This window comes from Melanostigma gelatinosum (genome assembly GCF_949748355.1).
Source record: "Melanostigma gelatinosum genome assembly, chromosome: 18".
NCBI classification, from domain to species: Eukaryota; Metazoa; Chordata; class Actinopteri; order Perciformes; family Zoarcidae; genus Melanostigma; species Melanostigma gelatinosum.
Window position 1 is genome coordinate 10760867 of NC_136651.1, and position 17018 is coordinate 10777884.

At 40.2% G+C, this 17018-nt stretch overlaps 2 protein-coding genes across 2 annotated transcripts; one reads left to right on the top strand and one right to left on the bottom strand.

The window, feature by feature from the left end:
* Positions 1–697: 697 nt before the first annotated feature.
* On the bottom strand, positions 698–6033 carry ggcx (gamma-glutamyl carboxylase). Its single transcript, XM_079289310.1, has 15 exons — positions 5898–6033; positions 5453–5635; positions 5158–5316; positions 4104–4269; positions 3922–4000; positions 3699–3805; positions 3454–3617; positions 3048–3349; positions 2504–2635; positions 2068–2219; positions 1784–1953; positions 1544–1674; positions 1312–1459; positions 965–1169; positions 698–859 (listed from the first exon to the last, which is right to left on the bottom strand). The coding sequence occupies exons 1-15, from the start codon at positions 5920–5922 to the stop codon at positions 700–702; spliced, it is 2283 nt and encodes a 760-aa protein (XP_079145436.1). The 5' UTR covers positions 5923–6033; the 3' UTR covers positions 698–699.
* A 1233-nt stretch (positions 6034–7266) lies between these two features.
* Positions 7267–12673, top strand: gmcl1 (germ cell-less, spermatogenesis associated). The gene is made up of 15 exons (XM_079289904.1): positions 7267–7549; positions 7953–8152; positions 8279–8398; positions 8508–8604; positions 8688–8785; positions 8902–9014; positions 9122–9187; positions 9443–9527; positions 9619–9709; positions 9820–9960; positions 10254–10323; positions 10447–10522; positions 10607–10752; positions 10946–11033; positions 11119–12673. Exons 2-15 carry the CDS (start codon positions 7973–7975, stop codon positions 11257–11259), a joined length of 1512 nt encoding a protein of 503 aa, XP_079146030.1. The 5' UTR covers positions 7267–7549; positions 7953–7972; the 3' UTR covers positions 11260–12673.
* The last annotated feature ends 4345 nt before the right edge of the window (positions 12674–17018 follow it).

The following is a 17018-nucleotide window of genomic DNA, read 5'->3' on the forward strand; positions in this document are numbered from 1 at the left end:
ATTGTTCTGTATTTCAGTCAGTTTTTAACACATTAAAGGGGTTCGCATAAAAGATCAGAGAAGGATATTCCCTCAAAACAGTAAACCTCAACATATCCTTCTTTGTATTTTTGAATGTGCTTGTTATGAGTCGGGACAGAATCTTTGACATTCGTGCTGGACAATAAACCAACAGGAGTTGTCGACCAACCGCTTCCTGTTCCTGTCAGTATGTTCGCCAAGACCTGTCCCCTTAAAACTCAAAACCGTACAGTAACATGCTTGTTTTCATTCAAAACAAAGACGAATTAATAGTTTAGAGTATTTCAATTACCATCCTCCAGCAGATCACATAATGCATCGATCATATCATTTTCAATATGTTGTCAATGTATTTTTGCCATAATTGTAACTATAAAATTCTTATGCAAAAATTTAACAAAAAGGAAATGTTATCTTGAACAGCAAAGCATATCTGTCAGAAACATGTCCTCTGCATAAATTCAGGTTCATAAAGAAATGCTATCACAAAACACTGGCTTTACAGTTGGAAATAATCTGAGAGGCAGAATATTTCAGAGGCATAGAAAATAAAAATCCTTTGATTTCTGTCCCAGTAACAGTCCAGTAGTAACAATAACACACACACACACACACACATCTGTTTGGAAACGTGTGATCCAGCAAGTCAACGCATCATCTTTGGTCCCTACGACAGATTCAAAGTTCTCCGTGATCGACTTCGTCTTTCAGCCGTTCGTCCTGGTTGGCGTCTGCCTGAGGTTCTTTCATGTTGGCGAAGGCAACTTCTCTTGTCAGCTGTTCGAGAGGCGGGAGACCAACCGCCAGGTTTCTCATAGCGATGGCTGTCATCAAGAATCTAAAAGAGAAGGGGGAGGGAGTTAATGAGATACATTCACGGGCATTCTCTGTGTAAATGCAACTAAACCTGGTACGTGTCTGTGTTGTTGGACAGCGTGCTCACCCCCTCCGTATCGTGGAGTACTTCTTCACTGCAAAGCGCTCCAGGCGCTCCAGTGCACCGGCCTCCCTGCGCTTCTTCACCTCCTTCATGCGCCGTTGTCTCTTCAGGAACAGCTGCACAATCGGGTCAGTCGCATTGACCTCCGACCCTTCATCCCCGTCTGCAGCGATAAGCGGCTGCAGCTCAGGAGGAAGAGGCTCGGTTTCTATGGGAGGAGACCGAACAGTCCGGTCAGCATCCGGGGATTTTTATTTGTTCATGTTTGCATTGGAGCAACGCACTGTATTTTGTCATATATTCCTCTATTAAGTGCTCCCCCATCATAGTGTTGACTGCGCAACATTTACCTGTCCCGTTGCGAACACGCTCCTGAAGCTCATACAGCTTGGTGAAGTTCTCCTGCAGCGCCGCCTCTGTGGTGTTCACGTAGATGTACATATAGCAGGATGGGTCTTCAGACACTGTGTACACCTTGTGGTAAGCTCCAGCCGGTACCTACACACACATTATGGTAAATGCTTTGAATGTGTCCAGGTTAAACAGGTTCATGTTCATGGGGATGATAGTGTGGTGCCGTACCTTGATCTGCTCACCGGGCTGGAGAGTGTAGTTCTTCATCTCCTCCACGATCTCAACATTCACTTTGCCCTGCAAAACACTGATGCTGGTGTTGCCCAGATCTTCACTTACAAAGTTTTCCAAGTGGAGACCTGAGAGGTAACATACTGCCAGTTAGCACAAAGGCAGCCCTTGTAGCAAACTACAGAACATAACGATACCGTTCCGTATAAATTAAAAGGACGAGAAGAGATTCGTAACCTGGGAAATCAGCGATGAAGACAATCTCAGTCTGATTGTCCAAACTGCCCTCAATCTCCTGAAACTTGGTCCTCCACGGTGAGAGGTCCACCAGTAGAGGCATCAGCCATGTGCTTGGTCGGAAAGGTGACCAATCGGCCTTCACGACGTCCACGCGGGGATCAAAGATCCTTCGAGGAAAGTCCAGAGCAAGTTTAAAAACACACTCTTGCATTATTCATTTGATACTTCTGAATTCATGACGCTGACAGCATCTTTTTCTCAAGCAAACGAATCTCTCGTACCTTTGCTGGAAGCGTTCGTTGATGGACACCCAGATGTCGAAGTAGATTTCCGGATCAGAGATATTATAGCGGGGCAGGAAGTGATTGAGGCACGTGGCATACTGCTTCAGCATGTCTCCGTGGTCCTTCCAGCGACGGCTTTGTGTGAACACCTTCAGTACACAGACAGTGCAATTATTTCTTAATTAGTAGTCGGCTAAACTGAAATTAAGAGAAAATCTGTATATTTAGTGACACCGTGTTTTTTTCTTCAAGATGTTTGTTATCTGACCTTTACAGTGTTTTATCATGACAGTTAACCGTACACGCTTTGCATTGCAGCTCTTGCGCATACCTCATCATCATGACGGTCTACGCTGCATAATATACTGTTCAGATAAATAGTACTGCTCACATACTCTGTGCCTGACAGTGTTTGTTTTCCCTTGTAACTCACCCCGGGGTTCAGATATCCAGTGTCTCCAGTTTTTCCATCTTTGTAGGTGATCTTAACATGCTGATGGCTGCGGGAGTGAACCATCATGTCCCATGAGTAGCCGTACAAGCCGTTGGTCCAGTTGTTGTAACCCTGCAGAAACACTAAATATTAGGATAATTCCTTATAGAAATCTTTTTTTTCTCACCCTTTCACCAGTTTTTATCTAAGCTGTATAGAACCCAAGACGTTAAATTCATAAAGAACCAAGAACATATGACGAGTATCTACTTCTTTGGGGCTTTCACCTTTCTGCTGACACCAGTCTGAGCTGTTGTTTGCTGCGGATCAATGACTGTTGACTCTGATTGAGCAATAATCGGCCTGGTGACTCAGAGGGTTTAAAAGGCTATTGCTGACAGCAAAGTACAACCCTATCGAACAGAATGTCTCCGTGTGTAGAGAAGGGGCCAGAAGAACAGCATGCAACCATTTACTAATTGGTTATTTGGATCAAGTCAGCTGTAAAAGTATTTTAGGAAAACGAGTGGATGGACGAGTGTACCTGTGTGATGAAGTGGGAGTAAGGCAGGAAGAGCTGTTCAGTTATGTAGAGAATAGTAAAGATGGCTGCCAGCTTGTGCTTTAGTCTCAGTTTGGGAGCTTTGGCGACCGGCGGGCTCTCCTGGGGATCGGTGCTGGTGCTTTGGGTCGAATTGTAAACACAGGAAGTGCTGGGCTGAGGGTCCGGTGAGGTGATTGGCAGGATTGCCCTGAGGAATGCTGGGAAACGGGCGAAGAATCTTCTTGGCCAGTCGGTGTAGCAGAAGAGGGGACTGGTGGCCAGCATTGTGTAGGAAAACATCCCTGTTCGAGGATAAACATTCTCAATAAGATAAGAGGTAAAAGGATGCAACACAAATTAAAGGCAGAATTAAAAGAAGAGAGATGTTTTTTTAATGCAGACTCACCGATGCTGAAGAGCTGAGAGTTCATACAGTGGAAGTAGGAGACAAAGAAAACTGCATACGGTCGTGTGGCATCAAAAAACAGCAGGTAGCCGGCTGTCAGATCCAGAAAAAGACCACCTCCGTGCACCACCAGCAGGTTAACTAACTCCACAGGGAGGATCACTCTGAAAAACAATGTGGGAACAGCAAGATCAGAGGGGGAGTACTGAGATACAGTCAGTGATACTTTGAGCAATAAAACCTACTTGAAAGGATCAAACAGCCAATGATGAGCCAGGTATGACATCGAGTATCCCTCCACCCAGTCTGCATCCAACTTTTTGATTCCAGCGAGGAAGTACACAATAAATATCTTTGAGGAACAAAAAAACATTGACATCATTAGACCACCTGTAAAAAAAAAAGCCATGTTCATGAAGAACTTAGGAATTGACAGTATTAGCTGTTAGGAGTCCCTGGTGCACAAACCTGTGTCCTCAACAAGGTGTAGTTCCATAGAGGCGCGTGAGCATTTCTTATAGAAGGCCTCCGCAATCCATCGATTGACCTACAAATAAGACCCGGGCATTGAGGTCTTCCTCTGCTCTCACACGTAAACGGGACAGAAACGCTCAAGCAAACACACAGACTTAAATGAAACATGATCTCACCAGTATCTATTGGCATCCATAAATGTGAGCTGAAACCCGATGAGGCCGTACAAGTACGAGTGATTGTTCCACGCCGTTTTGTCCAGAAAGAAGATGTACCAGTACGTTGAGATGAACATGAGGCAGGAGAGACGGTAGAAGCAGCCAAGCATGATGCCCAAAGCACCTTCAGCGAGAAACATGAACGGCAACGTCAGTTAACAATAAAAACCAGTTGTCACTATTAATTATTCTATTTTTACGATTTATTTATCTATTTTCAGCCAGTAAAAAATAGCTGTTTAATGTCTTCTGTGGACAACTGTAGAACTGAAAATAGAAAGGCTGCGTTACAAAACGAAGGTGTGGAGTTTGACAGATGTGGGTCGAACCAAAAGATGCTACACAGTATTGCATTATGGGAAATAAAGGCATTCAGAGACCCATACTAGAGACTCCATCATCAGCGTATTGCGGAATATCTGTTTGATGGTTATTTTGTCTCAGATCATTTTTGCCTCTTTTTAAATATGTTGTGTATGAGTTATAAGTTGTATGTGACAAATATCATATACAAATGGAATACCACATACAAAACAAGCAGTATTACTGTACCTACAATAAAGAATTAAGTGGCGTTGTGGTTTCCTCTCTGGTGTGAAACTAATGTTACATAATACTGGAAGTGTCGAGATTAAGAGTAGAACATGGATTAGTCAGTATCAGTATTTATTCACTTTGATTGTTGTTGTATTGCATTCTTGCTACAGTGAATGCCACATTTGCATTAGTTGTCAAAATCTTTGCGAGACTCAAACATAATCTTTCATGTCGGCTTGAAGGGAGAATAAAAGTGAAGAATTGCAGGTCTGGTTTCATGTGCTTTCATCTTCACCCGTCGTAGACAGACACCCCACAGAGCCTGTCTCCAATAAAACGCCTGCATCCGCTTAGACTCAAAACAGACGGGGTCCCCTTTCCTCCCCAAGCCGCAGTGAACACTGGCGTGTGAGCATTTTTAACCTGGAACATTTTGGACATAAGTTTCTAACATTAAATAAGGAGTGTGACCCACCGAAGAACATCACCACATACACCAGATACATCCAATCCAGCGGCAGTGGCTGCAAGACATTGAAGAGGGGAAAGCGGCACACAGGGGCACCGTCCAGGTATTTAAAGTCCAGGTGACTGAGGCCACGTTCCTGCGTGATGTCGATAACCATGAGCAGACCTGCATGAAAGGACACACAGTGAAGTTGGAAGGACACAAGTGTTTTAAAAGCTCCTAGGAGCTATTCCAACCCTGTTACAAACATCCCTTAAACCCAGCAGGCAGTGTGGTCTGAGTCAATGATATCTTAACTTACCAAACAAGCAGCGGAAGATGCCAAGGGATGCAGGGTCAGTGGGGCGGTTCAGGAGGGTCACCAGGCTGTGCCAGGAGGTCAGGTCCTCCTTCCTGAACCCAAAGATCTTCTCCATCTTGCTTTTGATCTGTGGTGTATCCTTCTTTGCAGTGTGCTCCTCTCCATCACTGCCCACAAGAGCACCTAGAGGTTTAACAGGCCCATGAACGAGATACAATGTAATATATTGTTTTATGACTGAGATCAAGATAGTGTGTAGAGAACACTTTGTCAACGAAATTATTGTGCATGATTTACAAAACATTCAGCTCTTATTTACACACCAAGCCCGACTATGTTTTAGATTACAGCGTCTCTTTGGTTAAATATTGGTCTAACTGGTTATTGCATTGGCTAAACAACACCACACCGACACACTTGACTGTCACCGCTGACTAAACCTCACCTGCAGTTGTGTCTCTCGCCTCCATGCTACAAAATGTTCAGAAAAAAACGGATTTTGATCGGGGACATGGGTTTTAAGATAGCCCTGTCTCCTGGCCCCAGGTGGACGATTAATGCACACGTCTATGAAAGGGACGTTACGTGTCACAGTCCCACACACACACACGGGGAGACAGGGCAGGCAGGGAGGGAGGGAGAGGAGGTGGATGTTTCGGGAGGGATTGGAATGTTGTGAAAGAGGTGCTCGTCGTTGATTGGCTTATTCTTCCAATAAACACGCCCACTAAGACGCACAACGTAACGTCATATCCGGCGCCCACTTCACCACACCTCCATACTAAAATGAAATGAAAACAAACAAATGACTTCAAACAATATGAGGAAAAAAATATATATATATATACATATGTACATTAAATGAAAAAATTTGAATGGGCGTTAATAATAAATATTTATCTGTTGTATATTATGTATAATTTATGCAGGAATCAGGTCACATTTACATATTTTGTGCCACATTTCCTCCCTTTTAATATCCCTTTCGCCTGAAAAGAAATGTAGAAAAGAATATATATCTTTAAATTGATAAATGACCTTACAACTGCATAGGCACAAAGCTGGAGGTATCTTGAAAGTCCTCGTCAGCATGACACACTGTCGCCTTCTGTGCTCTTTGATACACACTGTTTTTTCAAAATCACAATACATCACACATTTACATCTTGTGACTGTTCTGATGACTCTTTTTCCCGCAGTAATTCAAGCCCCTGTCGTGATTACAATACCACAGAGTACCACTGGAGGGCAGTCACGTGTTGTATGTTTGTTGACCCAGAGAAAAGAAGAGGGATTTAATCTCCGGATTTTAGTAAGAGGCCAGTCCCATTATTCAATGTCAGAGTTGTTGATGTTAAAGAATGTTAAATTCACAGAAGAAACAATAACTACAATACTGCAATACCAGATACAATTGTTTTATTTCTGTAAGGGGTTGGGTAAGGGATCTGTAATTGAAATTGATCATGGTGACTGTTCCACCCTTCTTGCTTTCAGTATATATTAAAACATTTCTTAAAGTTAGCTTATAAAATACATCTAAAAACAAACAAAATGTAATTTAACAGCCCAAATAAATGTTTTTTTCTGGACACAAATTAATAAATTACAATTATCCTCTCAAAACATTTAGACATATACAAACAAATAAACAAACACGTAGACAGACATTTGACAGATTTCCAGGTTTATGTAATCCCTCCGTCTCACGGCAGGTGGCGCCGTTGAGCGGAGCAGCTGCCTGTGTCGTAGAACGCTACAGTGAGAGAAGAAGAGTATCAAAGAGCAGCCACAACCTATTAGGTCAACAGCACAACATCTCCTGCCTGTGTATCAATATTTGCGATAATCTAGAAACATGTAACTGGAACCCGACAGGGTTTTGCGGTCTGGAGGCGTGTGTGGAACAGAAGCTTGGCAGAAGCAGCGCTGTTATTGTTTTCGTGTATGAATTCGTAGCTAAGCTAGCTCTTAGGTTAGCACCTCTTCAACTAGCTAGCTCCTCGTCTGGCAGACTGTCTGACCTGAGAGAATTGGTGTTTACTGTCCAAATTAACCCTAAACATCTCCCTCAGCCGGTCCCCTGCCAAGCATCAGGTAAGTTAGCTCATGTGGTCGTTTCTGTTAAATATACTGTGCATCTGGTTTCCATATGCTGCAGGAGGAAGCCTTGGTAAAGGTACAAGTGTATCAATCAAACTAGATAAAATACAAGTACATGTAAATATCTTTACCTTGTGGGTAAAATATGTTTGAATGCAATTTGCTTGATGAGGCTTAATTATTGTCTGACATTTTATAGACCAAACAATCAATCAACAGATTAATCAGGAATTCAATTAATTGTGAGTTGAAACCCTCAAGAACAGTGACATAAAACTCCAACACAAGCTTTATCCCAATACTGGAAAGGGCGAAGTCTCTGCTCAAATGATTTTGATATTCTGTTGATCTATGCAGATCTGTTGCAATGTTAAAAAGATTGTTTTGTTTGTGTTAGGTCTCTTTGGAGGTGTCGAGATGGGAAGTCTGAGCAGTAGGTTCCAGTCCCCCTCTCCGGGACCAGAGGAGGCTGCAGAGGACACAAGTACCAGCCACAAGCATGGATGTGAGTGTACGAAGAGGAAACGACACGCCCAGTGTGACTGTGACAGTGAGAAAGAGGAGGATGATGCCATACTAGATGCACCTCGCAGGCAAGTCTGGTTTAAAAAACAAAAATAAAGAAATTAATTCAGTGTCAAATATCTTTGAGACATGAATATTTTGTCTTACATTTGTTTTTGTCTCTCCTCTGTTGTTTGTTTTCCACACCTGAGCAGGAAGAAATTGAAAAGCACGTCACGATACATTTATCAGACTCTGTTCCTGAATGGAGAAAACAGCGACATTCGTATCTGTGCTCTGGGACAGGAGTGGAACCTCCACAAAGTGTACCTGTGCCAGGTAAAACAGCACAAAGACAACCGCTGATATATCCTTTCATGTTATCATTGCCTGTCCTTTTAATATTGTTTATTTTCTTGTTTCTCTCCCACCTAATTGCATTCTGTAGTCTGGGTATTTCTCCAGCATGTTCAGCGGCTCTTGGAAAGAGTCCAACATGATGGAGATCAACTTGGAGATCCCCGACCAGAACATCGACACTGAAGGTAAAGAAAGCAGCAGTTGAGTGTTTGTTTGTTTGTTTACGTGTTTTACTGATGTGTGTGTGTGTGTGTGTGTGTGTGTGTAGCTCTGCAGGTCGTATTTGGATCCCTGTACCGGGATGATGTCCTGATCAAGCCCAGCAGAGTTGTCAGTATTCTTGCAGCTGCTTGTATGCTACAGCTGGTCAGTACATTGAATTAACACTATTAAAAAGCTATTGTGTCAAATATAAAATGACCATCTATTTTTGCAAATGCACTCAGTCACTAATCAAGTCCCTTTTCCTTTGGTGTCTCCAGGATGGCTTGATCCAGCAGTGTGGAGAGACCATGAAGGAAAACATTAGTGCGAAGACCGTGTGTGGCTACTACGCTTGTGCCAGCATCTATGGCTTAGATTTAGTCATGAAAAAGTGTGAATCTTTTATTTATTTGGAATCACAGTAATAAAAGGGTAAAACAGTATCTTATACTGTACTCGCATCACACTGTCTATGTGTTTGTGCATCTCTTTCTGCAGGTGTCTTGAGTGGCTTCTGAACAACCTGATGACCCATCAAAATGTCGACCTGATGAAAGAACTTGGGTGAGTGTGTGCGCTCGGCTCACGGTTCTGTCGTTTTTACATCATCTTCCTCTCTTTAGGGAGCATTGTATCTGCTCTGATACTGAAGGTATCGCATCTAATTTCATATCGGCATGAACCTCATGATTAAACTGTGTAGCTCGAACAGCTTTGGTGCTGTGACTTATAAAGAAAATCAAACGGCTGTGTTTAGTCATTTATGTTTCAAATCATGGTGTAAAACTATTGTCTGTGATCAAACTCACCATTTTACAGGGGAGAGGTGATGGAGCAGCTCATCCAGTCCTCGGACCTGTTTGTCATGCAGGTGGAGATGGATGTATACACGGCTTTGAAAAAGGTACATAAAAATATCTGTATTTTATTTGTCTGTAGCCTCTCGCTCTGTCAGACCTGTTTCTAACCGCTCTCTCTGTAATCTCTCTCTGCAGTGGATGTTTCTGCAGCTCAATCCTTCATGGGACGGCCCGATCAAACAGCTTCTGGCTGACGCTGACGCCTGGCTTTGCAAACGCAGGACAGGTACGGTAAAGGCCTCGTGTTATGAAAGAGGGATCTTCATATGTAATCCTTTTTCATCAGTAGCCTCACGCAGACGTTTGACTCTGTTTCCGATTGGCTTTGTTCCACAGACCTGTGTGAGAAAGAGCCCTTCTTGAACACGGAGGAGGGCGAACTTTTCCGTTCGGTGTTCGGATACGTTCGTCTCCAGTATATCATCAACGATCTCGCATCTGCACGCATCCTGGAGAGAGACAATATTTTGCCCCCTGGTAAGAAGTCTGACAAGAGTTCATCATGAATGTCTTTCTTTGCTCTGGAAAAATAGATCTTTCATTTAATAAGCCCAATTATGTACATCAGTGCTCCATTTCCACTTTTGCTCTTAATTCAGTTGCTTAAGTTGTTGTGCGTGGTTTGAAGAATCAGGCCTAAATTTTACAAAATTTTAACAAAATTGTTGAGACAAATTGTAAAGCAGAGTTACCATCATTCATCCTCACATTTACATCTCTAGGAATTGTGTTTATTTGTGTTTAATATTTTCTATTAAAACTTATTCCAGATTGGTTAACGTCTGTGTACAAGAACCAGTGGTTCGCCATGCTCCGGACAGAATTTGACAACGACAATGGGTGAGAACCTGAACAATTGTAACGTCAGTGGACTGTTTAATTTCACCTGTATTTCACCTGCTGCATCTTTATACAAGTACAAAGACTGTACACATAGAATACGATTTGAATGTCTGTCATTAGTCCCCAGGAAGCGAACAAAGATGAGTTTGAGCTGAGCAGTATGAGGTGCGGAAGAAAACTGACTAAAGATGGAGACGTAAGGCAGACAGTCTCACTTCTACAGCAACTTGTGCTGCTGTACAATGTATTGTTTTTAAATAATGTGTTTTCCTCTCCTCAGTACTGCTGGCGGTGGACAGGCTTTAACTTTGGCTTTGACCTGCTGGTGACCTACACAAACCGTTTCATCGTCTTCAAAAGAAATACTCTGAGTCAGCCATGTGGGGGCGCTGTGAGTCTGCAACCTCGACGGCATCTGGCATTCAGGTGTGTAGTGCAGCCAACCTTTGAATGTTTATCTAAATGATACGTCCAGCTGTGTCTGTATCCTGGAGTTAATAGGAAAACTAAGATAACAATTGCATCATTCCTTTTTAATGTTATGCATGTTTGTATATGTATCTGCAGCTTTAATCTTGGAAAGTCTCTAACCTTCCTTTGACGATCTTTATGTGTTCAGGTTACGTCTTGCCTCCTTTGACAGCCGAGGAAAGTTGGTCTGCAGTCGCTCAACGGGTTACCAGCTCCTCACCCTTGAGAAAGACCAGGTCAGTTGTCTTGTCATTCATTACCTGATATAAGATGCTGTTTTTCCACTTGCTTAATATTCTTCCCTTCCCGTCAATGACTCAGGAGTATGTGGTGATGAACCTGGACAGCCGGTTGTTGACATTCCCCCTCTACGTGTGCTGTAACTTCCTGTATACATCACCTCACTCGGACCACCGTCCAGATTCTTCAGAGCAAGAGAGCGCTGCTCGCTGCGTGTCTTGATGCCTGTTCAGCAGCCATTAACTGCTACCGTTACTCTTGTAATGCTGAGACACCGACACGAGCTTGAGCGTGCGATCCATCGCCACAGTTGGCATCATTCTGACATTGGACATACCATCTGCATGCTATGTAACACAGTGAGATGTTTGAGGGGAAATGTTTTGGACATCGAGAGTAAGCTGAGACGGTGGCCGGGAGGGATTAGGACACTTTTGTCTTCAGAGCAGTTTCAAACTTTGGACCTCTGCAGTGAACTCTCTGCACTGGGATGTTGGACAAGTTCTCAAGATGGGGAAAAAAACAACCAACTCACTTATATTATGTTCATGGGAACATCATCAGAGAACTGCTCTGTAGGGTGAAAGTGGACCTTTAGTGACTTGTATGGGAAGATTCAAGTCTGCTGCTCATTCTGAGCATATGTACATTGACTGAGGTGTAGTCAGAGGTGTGCACAGTCAAATGGAGGGCAGCTGATGACTACATTCAACAGACATCCACTTTGGTATTGTGAAAAACTGAAAGATGCAGTAAAGGCAGGAGTTTCAGCTAGTGTCCATCAGTCTTTAATAACCCTCGGAAGTCCATCTCACGCAGTCTTAAGTTGGATATGTATGTGTGCTATTTTACACAAGCTTCTGTAAATGCTATAGGATTTGAAAGTCCACCACCTCTTTTGTAAATTGAGAAAACAGCATCCCCACTTCATTGTTGTACCCAGTGTGAAGTACTTTATAAATAACATTTACTGCAATATTGAAGTTGTAAAACCACATTGCATTCAAGTGCTTAAAGTAATGTCACACAGCCCAGGTAACCACGCCGATGTTACATACCTCTATGTAAACCTACAGCGTGAAATCAAAAATCCCGGTTAAGTTTTTTTTCCCATTTCTCAGGAGTGTGTTGGCCTCATTTAAACTGTTTACGCTTGGCTGTCCGTTCATGGACACCAGCTTTCTGATATTCACAGCAGAATGTTGACAGACTTCAGATTTTGAGAATTTCTGTGTTGTTCACCAGCTGCGCTGTCGAATGTCCACTTACTGCTGTTACCAGAGTCCACTCCCTCTCTTTTGCAGTTCGGTTTGACACATCGCCACATGCGATACCTTTGCAGTTTTGTTGTTTTACACTTTCGTATTAATGATAAGGTCACTATTTGTTTGGCAATTTAGGAAATCTGTAACCTCATGCTGTTTTTCAAACCTGTAAAGTAGACATATACTGATAACTAACGAGTCAGTAAGACTCACCTGTATATCTGTAACTGTTCCAAGTCTTAAGGTGTTTTTGTTTGCTTTTTATTTATTATTTTTACTTCATTTGTGTTTGTATGGATTTATTTTTTGCAAAAGAAAATATAATTCTAAACAGCCAATAAAACTGCCCATTCAGGTAGGCTGTGGTGCTATCACGTTATCCTGTCTCTTTTTCCAACATGCGTCTTTTCTACAGCTGCAGTTATTAATGTATTTATGTTTCTGGAGATAGAACACAATTTGTTGCCTGATTTATTACTTGGTGACTTTCACAAGGATATACTTACAGCAACATAATAGTTTTATACTATTAATGTAAGTGATTAACACTTGAAGTGTAGTATAGCATGTCGAAAAAAGTCATAGTATAGCATGTCGAAAAAAGTCATAGTACAGCATGTCGAATAAAGTCATAGTATAGCATGTTGAAAAAAGTCATAGTATAGCATGTCGAAAAAAGTCATAGTACAGCATGTCGAATAAAGTCATAGTATAGCATGTTGAAAAAAGTCATAGTATAGCATGTTGAAAAAAGTCATAGTATAGCATGTCGAAAAAAGTCATAGTATAGCATGTCGAATAAAGTCATAGTATAGCATGTCGAAAAAGTCATAGAACAGCATGTCGAAAAAAGTCATAGTATAGCATGTCGAAAAAAGTCATAGTATAGCATGTTGAAAAACGTCATAGTATAGCATGTCGAAAAAAGTCATAGAACAGCATGTCGAAAAAAGTCATAGTATAGCATGTCGAAAAAGTCATAGTATAGCATGTCGAAAAAAGTCATAGTATAGCATGTCGGAAAAAGTCATAGTATAGCATGTCGGAAAAAGTCAGTGTAGCATGTTGAATAAAGTCATAGTATAGCATGTCGAATAAAGTCATAGTATAGCATGTCGAATAAAGTCATAGAAAAGCATGTCGAATAAAGTCATAGTATAGCATGTCGAATAAAGTCATAGAATAGCATGTCGAATAAAGTCATCGTATAGCATGTCGAAAAAAGTCATAGTATAGCATGTCGAAAAAAGTCATAGTATAGCATGTCGAAAAAAGTCATAGTATAGCATGTCGAAAAAAGTCATCGTATAGCATGTCGAAAAAAGTCATCGTATAGCATGTCGAAAAAAGTCATAGTATAGCATGTCGAAAAAAGTCATAGAATAGCATGTCGAAAAAAGTCATAGTATAGCATGTCGAAAAAAGTCATAGTATAGCATGTCGAAAAAAGTCATAGTATAGCATGTCGAAAAAAGTCATAGTATAGCATGTCGAAAAAAGTCATAGTATAGCATGTCGAAAAAAGTCATAGAATAGCATGTCGAAAAAAGTCATAGTATAGCATGTCGAAAAAAGTCATAGTATAGCATGTCGAAAAAAGTCATAGTATAGCATGTCGAAAAAAGTCATAGTATAGCATGTCGAAAAAAGTCATAGTATAGCATGTCGAAAAAAGTCAGTGTAGCATGTCGAATAAAGTCATAGTATAGCATGTCGAATGAAGTCATAGTATAGCATGTCGAATAAAGTCATAGTATAGCATGTCGAAAAAAGTCAGTGTAGCATGTCGAATAAAGTCATAGTATAGCATGTCGAATAAAGTCATCGTATAGCATGTCGAAAAAAGTCAGTGTAGCATGTCGAATAAAGTCATAGTATAGCATGTCGAAAAAAGTCAGTGTAGCATGTCGAATAAAGTCATAGTATAGCATGTCGAAAAAAGTCATAGTACAGCATGTCGAATAAAGTCATAGTATAGCATGTTGAAAAAAGTCATAGTATAGCATGTCGAAAAAAGTCATAGTACAGCATGTCGAATAAAGTCATAGTATAGCATGTTGAAAAAAGTCATAGTATAGCATGTTGAAAAAAGTCATAGTATAGCATGTCGAAAAAAGTCATAGTATAGCATGTCGAATAAAGTCATAGTATAGCATGTCGAAAAAGTCATAGAACAGCATGTCGAAAAAAGTCATAGTATAGCATGTCGAAAAAAGTCATAGTATAGCATGTTGAAAAAAGTCATAGTATAGCATGTCGAAAAAAGTCATAGAACAGCATGTCGAAAAAAGTCATAGTATAGCATGTCGAAAAAGTCATAGTATAGCATGTCGAAAAAAGTCATAGTATAGCATGTCGGAAAAAGTCATAGTATAGCATGTCGGAAAAAGTCAGTGTAGCATGTTGAATAAAGTCATAGTATAGCATGTCGAATAAAGTCATAGTATAGCATGTCGAATAAAGTCATAGAAAAGCATGTCGAATAAAGTCATAGTATAGCATGTCGAATAAAGTCATAGAATAGCATGTCGAATAAAGTCATCGTATAGCATGTCGAAAAAAGTCATAGTATAGCATGTCGAAAAAAGTCATAGTATAGCATGTCGAAAAAAGTCATAGTATAGCATGTCGAAAAAAGTCATCGTATAGCATGTCGAAAAAAGTCATCGTATAGCATGTCGAAAAAAGTCATAGTATAGCATGTCGAAAAAAGTCATAGAATAGCATGTCGAAAAAAGTCATAGTATAGCATGTCGAAAAAAGTCATAGTATAGCATGTCGAAAAAAGTCATCGTATAGCATGTCGAAAAAAGTCATAGTATAGCATGTCGAAAAAAGTCATAGTATAGCATGTCGAAAAAAGTCATAGTATAGCATGTCGAAAAAAGTCATAGTATAGCATGTCGAAAAAAGTCATAGTATAGCATGTCGAAAAAAGTCATAGAATAGCATGTCGAATAAAGTCATCGTATAGCATGTCGAAAAAAGTCATAGTATAGCATGTCGAAAAAAGTCATAGTATAGCATGTCGAAAAAAGTCATAGTATAGCATGTCGAAAAAAGTCATAGTATAGCATGTCGAAAAAAGTCATAGTATAGCATGTCGAAAAAAGTCATAGTATAGCATGTCGAAAAAAGTCATAGTATAGCATGTCGAAAAAAGTCAGTGTAGCATGTCGAATAAAGTCATAGTATAGCATGTCGAATGAAGTCATAGTATAGCATGTCGAATAAAGTCATAGTATAGCATGTCGAAAAAAGTCAGTGTAGCATGTCGAATAAAGTCATAGTATAGCATGTCGAATAAAGTCATCGTATAGCATGTCGAAAAAAGTCAGTGTAGCATGTCGAATAAAGTCATAGTATAGCATGTCGAAAAAGGTCAGTGTAGCATGTCGAATAAAGTCATAGTATAGCATGTCGAAAAAAGTCATAGTATAGCATGTCGAAAAAAGTAAGTGTAGCATGTTGAATAAAGTCATTGTATAGCATGTCGAAAAAAGTCATAGTATAGCATGTCGAAAAAAGTCATAGTATAGCATGTCGGAAAAAGTCATAGTATAGCATGTCGAAAAAAGTCATAGGATAGCATGTCGAATAAAGTCATAGTATAGCATGTCGAAAAAGTCATAGAACAGCATGTCGAAAAAGTCATAGTATAGCATGTCGAAAAAAGTCATAGTATAGCATGTCGAAAAAAGTCATAGTATAGCATGTCGAAAAAGTCATAGAACAGCATGTCGAAAAAAGTCATAGTATAGCATGTCGAATAAAGTCATAGTATAGCATGTCGAAAAAAGTCATAGTATAGCATGTCGAAAAAAGTCATAGTATAGCATGTCGAAAAAAGTCATAGTATAGCATGTCGAAAAAAGTCATAGTATAGCATGTCGAATAAAGTCATAGTATAGCATGTCAAAAAAAGTCATAGTATAGCATGTCGAAAAAAGTCAGTGTAGCATGTTGAATAAAGTCATAGTATAGCATGTCGAATGAAGTCATAGTATAGCATGTCGAATAAAGTCATAGTATAGCATGTCGAAAAAAGTCATAGTATAGCATGTCGAAAAAAGTCATAGTATAGCATGTTGAAAAAAGTCATAGTATAGCATGTCGGAAAAAGTCATAGTATAGCATGTCGAAAAAAGTCATAGTATAGCATGTCGAATAAAGTCATAGTATAGCATGTCGAAAAAAGTCATAGAACAGCATGTTGAATAAAGTCACAGTATAGCATGTCGGAAAAAGTTATCGTATAGCATGTTGAATAAAGTCATAGTATAGCATGTCGAATAAAGTCATAGTATAGCATGTCGAAAAAAGTCATAGTATAGCATGTTGAATAAAGTCACAGTATAGCATGTCGAATAAAGTCATAGTATAGCATGTCGAAAAAAGTCATAGTGTAGCATGTTGAATGAAGTCATAGTATAGCATGTCGAATAAAGTCACAGTATAGCATGTCGAATAAAGTCACAGTATAGCATGTCGAATAAAGTCATAGTATAGCATGTCGAATAAAGTCACAGTATAGCATGTTGAATAAAGTCACAGTATAGCATGTCGAATAAAGTCATAGTATAGCATGTCGGAAAAAGTTATCGTATAGCATGTTGAATAAAGTCATAGTATAGCATGTCGAATAAAGTCATAGTATAGCATGTCGAAAAAAGTCATAGTATAGCATGTTGAATAAAGTCACAGTATAGCATGTTG

Bases quoted from the DNA above. Each gene is read 5' to 3' on its own strand.
- ggcx (XM_079289310.1), bottom strand. From the start codon at position 5,922: ATGGAGGCGAGAGACACAACTGCAG. The intron at 1,675-1,783 runs GTTACGAATCTC...GTTACCTCTCAG, and splicing joins CTTCATCGCTGATTTCCCAG to GTCTCCACTTGGAAAACTTT. The intron at 1,170-1,311 runs GTAAATGTTGCG...CTCCTCCCATAG, and splicing joins GCGTGTTCGCAACGGGACAG to AAACCGAGCCTCTTCCTCCT.
- gmcl1 (XM_079289904.1), top strand. From the start codon at position 7,973: ATGGGAAGTCTGAGCAGTAGGTTCCAGTCCCCCTCTCCGGGACCAGAG. The intron at 8,153-8,278 runs GTCTGGTTTAAA...CTGAGCAGGAAG, and splicing joins TAGATGCACCTCGCAGGCAA to AAATTGAAAAGCACGTCACG. The intron at 9,528-9,618 runs GTACATAAAAAT...CTCTCTCTGCAG, and splicing joins TATACACGGCTTTGAAAAAG to TGGATGTTTCTGCAGCTCAA.